At 40.1% G+C, this 11,450-nt stretch overlaps 1 protein-coding gene across 8 annotated transcripts in view; it reads left to right on the forward strand.

Moving 5' to 3' along the window:
• The window catches only part of FLT1 (fms related receptor tyrosine kinase 1), a 179,224-nt gene that overhangs the window by 87,411 nt on the left and 80,363 nt on the right, over nucleotides 1–11,450 (forward strand). For all 8 annotated transcript variants that reach the window (XR_007406055.1, XM_049101467.1, XM_025462612.3 and 5 more), the window contains 2 exons: nucleotides 4,684–4,792; nucleotides 11,100–11,408. Coding sequence is in view for 7 of the 8 variants with exons in the window: in XM_049101467.1 (XP_048957424.1) it covers nucleotides 4,684–4,792; nucleotides 11,100–11,408 (418 nt within the window). In the remaining variant the exon portion in view is untranslated. The remainder of the gene's footprint in view (nucleotides 1–4,683; nucleotides 4,793–11,099; nucleotides 11,409–11,450) is intronic.

Here is an 11,450-nt window from a genome sequence, read left to right on the forward strand (position 1 = left end):
CTTACGCTGACCAGCCTGCAGCCAGGAGCCAGGGCTAAGCTCTGCCATTTTCTGTCTTGTGTAGCCACATGCACATCAGCCCCCTTGTCTGAACCTGCATTCCCTCCTCCAAAAGATGGAGCTAATAATATTTACCCTCCCTCGTTTGCCCCTTGTTATAAACATGATTGTCATACCCACCCTGATGAAATTCCCAGGTTGATGGTGATTGTATACGATGAAGACTATTTGTTCAATAATTGTCTGCACTGAAAAACTTTTAATACTCTTTCTTTTCTTTTTTTTATAATAAATTTATTTTTTATTGGTGTTCAATTTACCAACATACAGAATAACACCCATTAATACTCTTTCTGAACAAAGTTGATACCTATATCATATATAGATGGCATATCCTAACACTGGCTGTAACTGCAATAGATCATTCTGATTACTCAAGTCTTAAATTTAGAAGAATTTACCACTTTCACTTTTGGCATCCATGAATTTATTTCTGTGTATGTATGAAAAAATTTGTGATGATGACAGATGGAAAGTTTGCCATTTCAGAATTATTTGCGCTGGTCTATCCTTTACAATTAAAACTGCTTTTCTGTTCTGTCCATATTTAGAAAGTATATTAAAGTCCCAGCTTAGACTATAATGACGCTTTTACCTACAGTCGCATATTTAGCCTGACCAGTGACACCCCACACAAATCAGGGGAATGGAGGTCCTGCTGGAGCACCCATTGGATTCTAGGGATTTCCTTTTTTTTTTTTTTTTTTTTTCCTTTGCTTTGTTTTTCATTTTGTTTTGTTTAACTCATAGAAGAGTGCAGCGGACAATAAATTTAGTTTCCTCATTGGCAAGTCTTGGCCTGGATTTGTGAAAAATGAGTCATCAATTGGAGTTGCTAATAGCAAGTGCGGAGTTTTAGTATTCTTTAATGGGGTTGCCAGACGATTGGGTTTGTAACTATGGAGTAGGAAGTAGAAGGAACCCTGTGTAAGAAAAAAAAACACCGAGGAAATACATATTACAGCATTAATTCTGTGAGGCTGGAGAATTGTGACAATTTTAATGTCTTAGAAACTATTTCCATTGCAATTGTTTGAAGGTTACCTTGGAAAGTGTACCATATGAGATTGAACCATGACAGAGGTCTTCAATCTAATGACAGAATTACAGATTATGTCTCATTTCCCACACTCAATTTTTTTGAATTCTCACGTTCTATTTTCTTATCACTTGGCTCTAATGTGCCACCAAGGTTAATTTTAGGTTCTTCCGTGACCTTTATATATCTACTTTTATGTCTCCCTGACACACTTGAAAGGAAATGATATTAGAAACATCCCAAGATAAAAATCATGGGTCCATATTTAGATCTTTTAAAACTCATTCTGGAAATTAGACTGAATTACACATCATCCCATCCATTCTCGTCCATGAGGTTCAGACCACATTGTGGTAGGGAGTTACTAATGCTTAGAGAGAGGGAAGGAAGGAAGGAAGGAAGGAAGGAGTATGAATAACTTCCCAACTTACAGTACCTGATGACAGATTTCATCAGCATTCCCGGGTCATACAAAGGAACCCAGAGAATGACTTTCAGGGTCCATTTCTAATATCTAGATCCCAGAGTTCCTGGCAGGGCAAGTAGAGGCACCCCCAAAGTCTAGGTTCAGAGCTAAAAAAAAATTATGGCAAATGAAGACTAATTATAGAATGAAGACATGCAACATCCTTGAGAATTTCTTTTGATGCACCTTCTAAATGATTATAATTTCAAACATATGTGACAACTCAAATTCTTGGCACTATCTCTTTTAAAGTATTAAGTTAATATTTGGTGTTCCCACTGTTGAGCTATTTTCATTTTTTTCACCTTTTGAAACAATAGTATTTGGTTATGAGCACTGGGGAATGGATTTGTCCCTTTTACTCAGAAGACTTCTGCATTTAGACTTAATGTCTGTCCTAAGAGAAGTTATCCGCTGCCCAGAAAAACCATGCTCACCTGTATCTCACACTTGAGCTCCTTTTTCTGACCCTGTAATATTTATACTTCAATGAACAAATATTTTTTGTTTTTCATGAAAATATGTTTTCGTTTCTAAGTTAAAAATATATTCTCTGGAAAAAGAAGTGCTCTAGAAATCAGATAATTTTTTAACATACTTGATCATACATAGGATATTAATTACCTCTTTTTAAAATTTCTTCTTCAATTATAACTTTTTCATTCTTCAGTCAGATTTTCAAACCTTATAGCAACATATCAGTTGAAAAATAGCTTGCAGCTTATGTAAAATAATAAGAAAGCAGTATTTCTCTACATAGTAGCATTTTAGCTGATGTGACCCACCTCTGCCAATTTAAAGATATATTCTTTTTTTATTTAAAACCAATTAGCCACCATATAGTACATCATTAGTTGCAGATGTGGAGATGAGTAATGCATCATTTGCATAGATCACCCAGTGCTCATCACATCACGTGCCCTCCTTAAAGCCACAGTGAAATCAAAATAATTTTAATAGAAACATAGATGCAACTTTCAGATTCAGGCAGTCACTATCCCTAATGTCAGACATCTTTCTGCCCAAATTGAAATGAGTTTCTCACTTATTTACTGAGCCACAAATTGAAGAATGTAGATAAAATTCTGCTGAGGCCCCTGAGGATAAACATTTGAGAGCTAACGTCATAAGAAAAGCAGTGCTTGAGCTGGGGGTGCCTTCATTGGTGTCCCCTCGGTCGGAACTTGTCACATACCGCTTCTAAGCATCTGAGCCCAAGTTTGCAGAGACCAAATAAAGAAGTCAGACTCTTACTTGATGGCCTGAATTGTGCCAGCAACCATGAGCTAACACGTCCTTTTACGCTGTTACCTACAAGCTTCTCTTCGGACTACTTCCATTGCTCTTCCATGGCTCTTAACTGGTAGGTACAATAATTAAAAGAAATATTCTGAATAGCATTTCCTTTTGTTTCTTGCCCCCTTATATAGATTATTAACACAGGGAAAGAGATACCTGAGTTCCTTTCATAGTTTCCTCCACTGATCATTTGCCTCCAATGTCAGTGTTTCTCTGCTAAAGAAAGAATAACATATATTTGATCTTCAAGCAGGGAAATTCTTCCCTAAGAGTAAGGAGAGTGTCACATTCATCATCTCTGTTTCCCTGACAACATCTGTGAAATGCCTTGATAAATCTCAATAGATGTTTGCTAAGTTGAATGAAATTGCCCCATATTGCAGATGCTTTCATTTCTAGTAATTTCAGTAACTCACAGAGGATATATGAGTAGATGTAATTAAACAGATCTAAGAAACAGAAGAGGCAAGCTCGTGTGATATACACAATACCATAGTGAGAATTACAGAGATTTTGGAGCAAAAAGCTTGCTTGCTAAAAAAAGCTGAGAGTCTATTTTTCAGTTTTCTTGATCTGTAGGTTAAAGATAATTCATTGGCTGGAATATGAGAACATAAGCAAAGTGCTTAGCCCATTACTTAGCAATTCAAAAAATGCTGGAGCCCTTTGTAGAATTTGGGTTCATCATCTAATAAAGCCCACCATCACATTTCTGCTTATATATTACTTTAGTCTGTATGTCCCTTGATCTAATTCCACTTCAGTTAGGATACCCTTTTTTGGGAGGAAGCATCAGCAAGCCTTGCTAATTTCAAAGCCAATGACCAGCTACTCTTGTTCTAGGAGATAAGCTGTAACAATTTATAAGTAACTGGATGCACTTTTCTTTTTTTTAAATACAGCAACTTACTCCTCTTTTCATCCATTTCAGATAAAGGATGCATTATACTTTTGCAAGGCTGGGTTAAATTTTAAAACTGTCAGCAACCTGTTTCATTTTACTAATTTTTATCTTTAAAAGAAGACAGCACACTGAGGCTTTAAGCTGTATACATTTGTGTTTCATTGCTCTTTGAGACATCACAGTGTAGAAAGAGCTTTCTAGCTCACACAAATGTGACCACTAACCTTTCTTTAAGGGCTCATTTGTCAAATAACAGCACTCGAATCTAGTGAAACAATAGGGTTTTCACAACTTAGATCTTCATTTTCTAGATCAGGAGTTGGCAGACTGAGAAACTAAGTAATTTACAAACACACAGAGCCTTCGGGAGCTTTCCAGACCTTATTAGCACCTTCGGGGCTACGGTGTTACATTCCTTCAGTGCATAAGAGAAATATGGCCAACCCCTCCCTTCTGTCCTTGCTCACTTAACACGCCCATTACAGAAGCAAACAGCAAAGAAACCTTCTGTTAGCAAGTGGCATCCATAGTCTCAGGTCATCCAAACAAAAGGGAGGCCTCAGCCTCACCTGTTCCTCTCATTGACGTGAAACTGACCACCTCTCAGAGTAGGACGTGCAGTCCCGCATCTCAGCTTCAGGTCTGTAATTGTTACGCCAGCAGCACGAGATAAATAAGCCTGAAACCCTCATACGAGTCGGATGTCATAGCCCCCGGTCTCCTGAGGATCTGCTTTCCTGTTATTTTTCCATTCTTGCTGGGGCTCGGCAAAGAGAGAGCCTTCTGGTAACTGCCATGCGTGCAATACTACCTTTGTTGAATGAATGGAACAGCTGAATCGTCTCACCCTTAGAAGATGCTTAGGGGTGTTCAGATAGTTCTTTCCTCCAGCTAAAGGTTCCTTCTCTTTTACAGACGGCTAGCACCTTGGTTGTGGCTGACGCTAGAATTTCTGGAATCTACAGTTGCATGGCTTCCAATAAAATAGGGACTGTGGAAAGAAACATAAGCTTTTATGTCACAGGTAAGCTGTTTATCCTATACTTGCAAAGCCTGGAGACCTCACTGCCCTTTCATTATACCTGTTCTTAGTGTACTTAGAGCTTGAGATTTGTTTGTTTGTTTTTAAACAATCCTATAAAATTGTTCAACTTGGAGTAGCTTCATTCTTGTTCTCAGGAGTAGGATCCTACAACACCACTGGATCTCCTAATGAATTATTTCTCCGAGTTAACCTTTTAGAGTTCTGTGAGTTCTGGATCGTGTATTTAGGATCTTGTCATGTTCATTTTTGAACTCCTTTCAGTACCTGGCACAGGGTCAGGTACGCTGTGGTTGCTCAGTAATAATTAAGGACACCGCACCTGTGATAACATGTTTTTTTGTCTTTTAAACTGAGAAGCTCATTGTCTCACAACTTAAGTAATTTCTACTTTTGAGGAATGAGGCTCTCCTGTAGAAATCTGAAACTGAATTTGTTGTCCGTGATTAATGTGCTGGGTTTTGGTAGCATTTACAGATTTTTAGCCTTACATATGATGGTCTCTGCAAATCTCAAAACTTCCAAGGTACACAAATGGCACTCCCTATGTCCCTCCATGGGTACAGGAAGGAAGTAAGTAGCTCAAAGTATAAAAACAATTGCCTGGCTCTGCACTCCCCCAATTTTCTGAGGAAACCCGGGCAGTTTGCCAGCTTTCTGGAAACTTCGCGCTGCATGGGGCAGGCTGCAGCCATTGCCTTGAGTTCTCTAGAAAGAAATAGGTAGGTCTGGTTGCATGAGACACACAGGTTGTCAGATCACAGGGAGCCTTCCGGCCAGTTAGCCAATCCTCAGAGAAGCTGTGTCGTGGGAGATCTCCTGCGGTAGATTCTCACAGAATGTCAGAACTGGAAGACTTTAGAGGCTATTTAGCATTATAGCCCTCATGCTTTGCAAGTGAGGAAATGGGGTTTCGGGGGTGGGCAGGGACACAGCAGAGCCACTCTAGACCAAGTCAGCCCCTGTCCCCTTACATCCGAGGAGCAGATGGGAAATCATCTTTGCATCCATTCCAAATGTGAGAAGTCCTTTATTTAGAGAAGGATTCAGATAGCCATTTCACACATACCGGTTCTCTAATCAATCTCTGATGATTTAGACTAATTAGGAACAAAAGTTTGTACTGTCCTTTGTATTTGCTTGCAAACAAGTTCCCATCCAAATCCATATGTATATATATGTATATATATATATGTATATATATGATTTAAAGTATAAAAGATTGAGCAACTCCTGTTCCGAACATTCAACAAGTTTATACAAGTTCCACGAGCACTAACTATTGAATAGAACAGCTCAGCTCTGTACAGAGCACATGAACAGATATCAATGAAGCCCTGCCTTTACAGGAAGACAGTTTTAGCACAAAAAAGAAGTGGTGTCTGTACCCTAATATCAAAAGGTGTATGCAGAAGTTATGTGGCAGATGCATTTACCAACGCTAAGCCAATGCTGTTCAGTAGAAATACAAGAGCCACATATATAATTTAAAATTTTCTAGTAAACCACATCTTTAAAAAATAAAAAGTAGAATGAATTTTATTTAACCCAGTATATCCCAAATACCATTTCAACATGCAATTGATATTTTTTAAATGTCACAAAATTTTAAGATATTTAAAAAATATTTAATAAAAATATTAAACTTTTATTTTTTTAAAAAATTTTTTATTTATTTATGATAGTCACACAGAGAGAGAGAGAGGCAGAGACATAGGCAGAGGGAGAAGCAGGCTCCATGCACCGGGAGCCCGACGTGGGATTCAATCCCGGGTCTCCAGGATCGCGCCCTGGGCCAAAGGCAGGCGCCAAACCGCTGCGCCACCCAGGGATCCCTAAACTTTTAAAATTTTAAATGAACTGAAATAAAATTAATTTAATAAAATTCAGCTCTTTTCGTACACTAGCCACATTTTAATGCTCAGTAGCCACACATAGCCAGTGCATTCTGTGTGTACAATGGAGCTGTCATCCTCTGGGAAGGACAGGCTGAGATGGTCCGGGGGGGGGCATGAGATTTGAACAGGTAGAAAGAAGACAGGCTTGCCTCGGCATTTTCAGAGCCAAGGGAAGAGTACCAATGGAGAGCCATAAACCATATATGTAACCGTATAACAAGTTCTCAATGAAGCAAACGAGCCATTATGTTTCAGCTCCTTGCAGACAAATATGCATGATCTCCATGATACATACCTTGCGGGAGAGGTGAGATGCAAATTTAGAATTCTGGGCCTACTCACAGCCCCACAACAGAACAGGCAATGCTTGGAAGTATAGAAGGAACTGCCCCCCCCCACCCCACCCCCCGCCCCATCTTCTCTTTCTATTCCTGGCTCTTTCCAACTACTGTACCTGCGTGTATGGTCTCCACAGCCCACACATCCAAGCACTGTCCACACCGCTGACTAACACTCTTCCCTGGGATTTAGAAATGTGCACACCAATGAGCAATTGGACCTCAAGAGGACAAACTTAGGGAAGAGATCTTTGACAGTCAGGAAGCAGACTTGGGATCATCTTTATAAGGAATTCTGGGATCCCAAGGATTGGAAGCCAGATATGGAAGTGGGGGTGGTATGCTTCCTTGACCCCACAGACTATACTATGAGGAGGGGGACAGCCAGAATAGAGCCATCTAAAGGCCCAGGACAGGGATCCCTCTTGCCTGGGTCTGAAAGCAGTACCGGAAGAAGAGGTACCAAGAGTGGAGGGGAATGTTGTGCTCATTTCCTTCTTCAGAGTCCCCAAGAAAGATTAATTGATGCTCGGCCTTAATTGCAGCTCCAATACCTAGCCTATCCCACGGAGCTTTGCATTGGCTGCATGTCTGTCTGTGTGGAGTGGTATTACTGACAAAGCTAATCACCTGTTAAATGCAGAGATTCCCTCCTACCTCTTACCACATTATACAATTTATTACCGTGGAATGGTTGAAATCTTTTCTAGATCTCAAGGCTTGTCCATAGAAGGGAGCTATGAGAATTCAATCCAGGCATGCAAACTTGAGGCTTACAATGCTTTTCCTCTAGAAACTCAAGAGCTTTAATCTTAGACTGAAATGGAATATCATTGCTCTGAATTCTTTCCCACCAATCCTGAAAAGTTCTAGTTTTGGTAATCATAGATTAATCTGCTTATATTTATTGACTACCTTTTTCTCACTGGAGATAAAACTAGATACTCTCAGGAATGTTGGTCCTTACACATATATTTTCTGAAAAATGAACATATGTTTACTCCATGTTTATGCTTGACCTAATGCAAGGACTGCTTTAAGAGATCTAAAATTAAACTGTTCTAAATCAAAAGATCTGGATTTGGATCCTTCTTGATCCATTTCATGCATGTTGCCCCTTCCTTAAAATCTAATAACAACTCACACAGTTGCCTTCCCAACAGCACCAAATGAAAACAAATTCTCTGTGGCCTTTAGAATTCTCTACTGCTTCTACTCTAAACTTTGCCATTCACTTGTACATAGTATCTACTTGAAACAAGCAAAACTTTCTAGTAAATGTACCTCTTAAAGAATGTTATTTCTGTTCTTCAGTAGGAAGCCTTCTTTATTACCACCTGACAAGCAGGCACCTCTCAGCCTGTTAATTTCTGTGCTTGTCTGTTTCATGAACTTAATTCACTGTTTGCTCCAAGTCAGAATGTATCCCCCACAAATATGATTCCTCCTTGCACCTAACCCTAAGTGGAATGTCTCTTCTAAGCAAAGATCAATTCTTCTCCACCATACCTCATAAGATGCCACGGATGTGATATGTGTTAAGGTGGGTGAGTGTCAGTTGGTGTCAATGAGGATTGTGATAAATCTGCAACAGATACTTAAGTGTGGGAAGGATTCTTGCTTTTACTTTGTGAGAAGGCAAGTCCTTGGGTCTGTTTTTGTACTCAGCCAAAAAAAAAAAAAAAGAAAAGAAAAGAAAAGAAAAATCCACATGAATTAAAAGGAAAAATCCCTCTGGATTCATTAACTAGTGTTAGGACATTTTATTTATCATCTTCTGTGGCTCAAAAGGGAAAACCAAAGGAGTTATTCTGAGAAAGAGACAATCATTTCTAAGGGGCTGTCTGGTAACATGAACCAAATTAACTTCACTAATAGTGTCCTCGTATGAGCAGACCTCAAAACCTAGTTGGTTCTTTTCTTTTCCTATGCGTGTGTTTTTGCGGTTTGCTGGCACTCCGCATGACCATGGGTGTGTTAGCAATTACTGAGGGCGAAACAGGAACAGCACTGCCTTATCTCCCTGGTTTCCCAGTGTCACTAAATGCATTTTATTTTGAGATTCCTGGTGGTGCTTGGCAAAGATAAACAAAATCTTCCATCAGGAAACCTGTGAGCTATTTCCACAGGAAGTTTCAAATCACTAAAGTAAATAGAAACTCTACATGATCTCAATGGTGTTACTTGGGCTCGCTTGGGTTCTAACCACCAGGACGGGACCTCATAAATGGAGAGCCTGTGTATGGTCTTGAGACATGATCTAACTGTGGCCAGTGCCCAGTACTTCTGGTATCTGTGTAAAAGTTGACGGCTGATGTTTTACTCCTCGGGCTTGGAAGATGTCCCAAGTATAAAAAGATGCTGAATTAGAGGGGCTATTTCTGACACCTCATTGTTATGTTAAAAATGAGTGTCAGCTGCTTCTGCATCTTCTGGCACATTCTTAGATACTCATTTTAAAAGCAGGAAAACCTCTGCTGGTCTCCTCTCTCTCCAACCACTGACAGCTTCATAAGCCACTGCTACCCCCTGCTCCCAGGTTTCAAATGAATACTTTGGCATTTCTTCAGACGTGACACTTTATAATAAAGCCAAAGCCCAGAAAAATCAGAAAAACAAGCAAAGTCAGATTTAGGAAAGAGTTGATATGATATCTAATTTTGGACTATTGTCCCCTTAAGGTTTAAAGGTTTCTTTATAGCTTTGTGTGCAACGGATAATAATAATAATAATAGCAGAACATAGTGCTTTTCATCTTCAAAGTACTTTGTAAAATGTTGGCCCAAATTCTTTGCTCAAATACAGATACGCCACTAAGTAACAAGCAATGGGAGGGTTTTGGGAGCAGGTCAATTCAGGGCCAGTAACCAATGATTTTTTTTTTTTTTTTTAATCCTCTGGGGATATGGTCCAGAATGAGACTAGGGAACTCTGAGCACAAAACCTAAGTGACAGTCCAGGGTGGGAAGGCTGAGGAGAGGAGCTCCTGAGGTGTTGCTGGAGTTGGACATGAAGGCTATAGCTGGGGACTGACACAAGAGAAACAGCTTTTAATGGCCCACTTTCCGAAAACTATGTTTTACTATGTTTTTGAGAGTAAATTTCATTTTTTAAAATTATCCTCCCCCTCCCCCATTGTCCCCTGGCTTTGGACTCAAGCAACTCTTCCAGATTAGTTGGCTGCATTTTGTTCTTTTTATATCCGGGTAGAACGATCACCATGAAAGGAGCCCTGCGCAAATGACATAACTCTTGGTCTGCCCACTGTGCCAGCCAAGAGCAGGCAACACGATGGCACAGCAGTAGGAGGGGGATACTATGCATTCAGTTGTTGGAAACTGGAGAAATCAGCTATTTTGTGGTTTTGTTTTGTTTTGTTTTTTAACTGGAAAAGTTTAGGATTACAGTGGTACTGGCTGGCATGATTGAAGTCCCCTACCATGTACCCGAGACTTCCTCTTCTCACCTGGTCACAACTTATTTTGGTTAGTTTCACCATAACACCGCCCTGGGTTCTAAGTACAAAGAGGACTTCCCTGTTCTGCTCACTCGCTATGCACTAAAGAAATGAGGGGCACCTGGGTGGCTCAGTGGTTGAGCATCTGCCTTTGGCTCGTGATCCCAGGGCCCTGGGATCAAGTCCCACATCAGGCTCCCCGAGGGGAGCCTGCTTCTCCCTCTGCCTGCGTCTCTGCCTCTCTCTGTGTGTCTCTCATGAATAAATAAAGTCTCTAAAAAAAGAAGAAATGGGAAATGTGGTTATCACCCCAAGATGTAAAACAAACTCCACTTTGAAATGCGATTTGGGGAAGACAGAGATGATGTTACCATTGTACTAACCAGCCTGTTTTGCACTTCCTGCCTCACTTCTGATGACACAAACTTGGTTCTGACCTGGGTTTGATCAGTTCCTTGAGAATGAAGATATAAACACTCATCCTTTTAATGCTGACGCTGAGAGAATTTGTGTCGGGACCATTCTTAAGATCTATGACAATCTCCTGACGAGATAATTGATTTTTCTATGAACTGAATTCTTTATTTTTTTTATAGATGTGCCAAATGGATTTCACATTAACTTGGAAAAAATGCCTACGGAGGGTGAGGACCTGAAACTGTCTTGCACAGTTAACAAGTTCTTATACAGAGACATTACTTGGATTTTGCTGCGGACAGTTAAAAACCGAACAATGCACCACAGCATCAGCAAGCAAAAAATGGCCACCACTAAAGAGTACTCCATCACCCTCAATGTCACCATCAAGAATGTTTCCCTGGAAGACTCAGGCACCTATGCCTGCAGAGCCAGGAACATATACACAGGGGAAGAAATCCTTCAGAAGAAAGAAGTTACAATTAGAGGTGAGCACTGCAACAAAAAGGCTGTTTTCTCTCGGATCTCCA

This window comes from Canis lupus, chromosome 25 (genome assembly GCF_003254725.2).
Source record: "Canis lupus dingo isolate Sandy chromosome 25, ASM325472v2, whole genome shotgun sequence".
In the NCBI taxonomy this organism is placed as follows: Eukaryota; Metazoa; Chordata; class Mammalia; order Carnivora; family Canidae; genus Canis; species Canis lupus.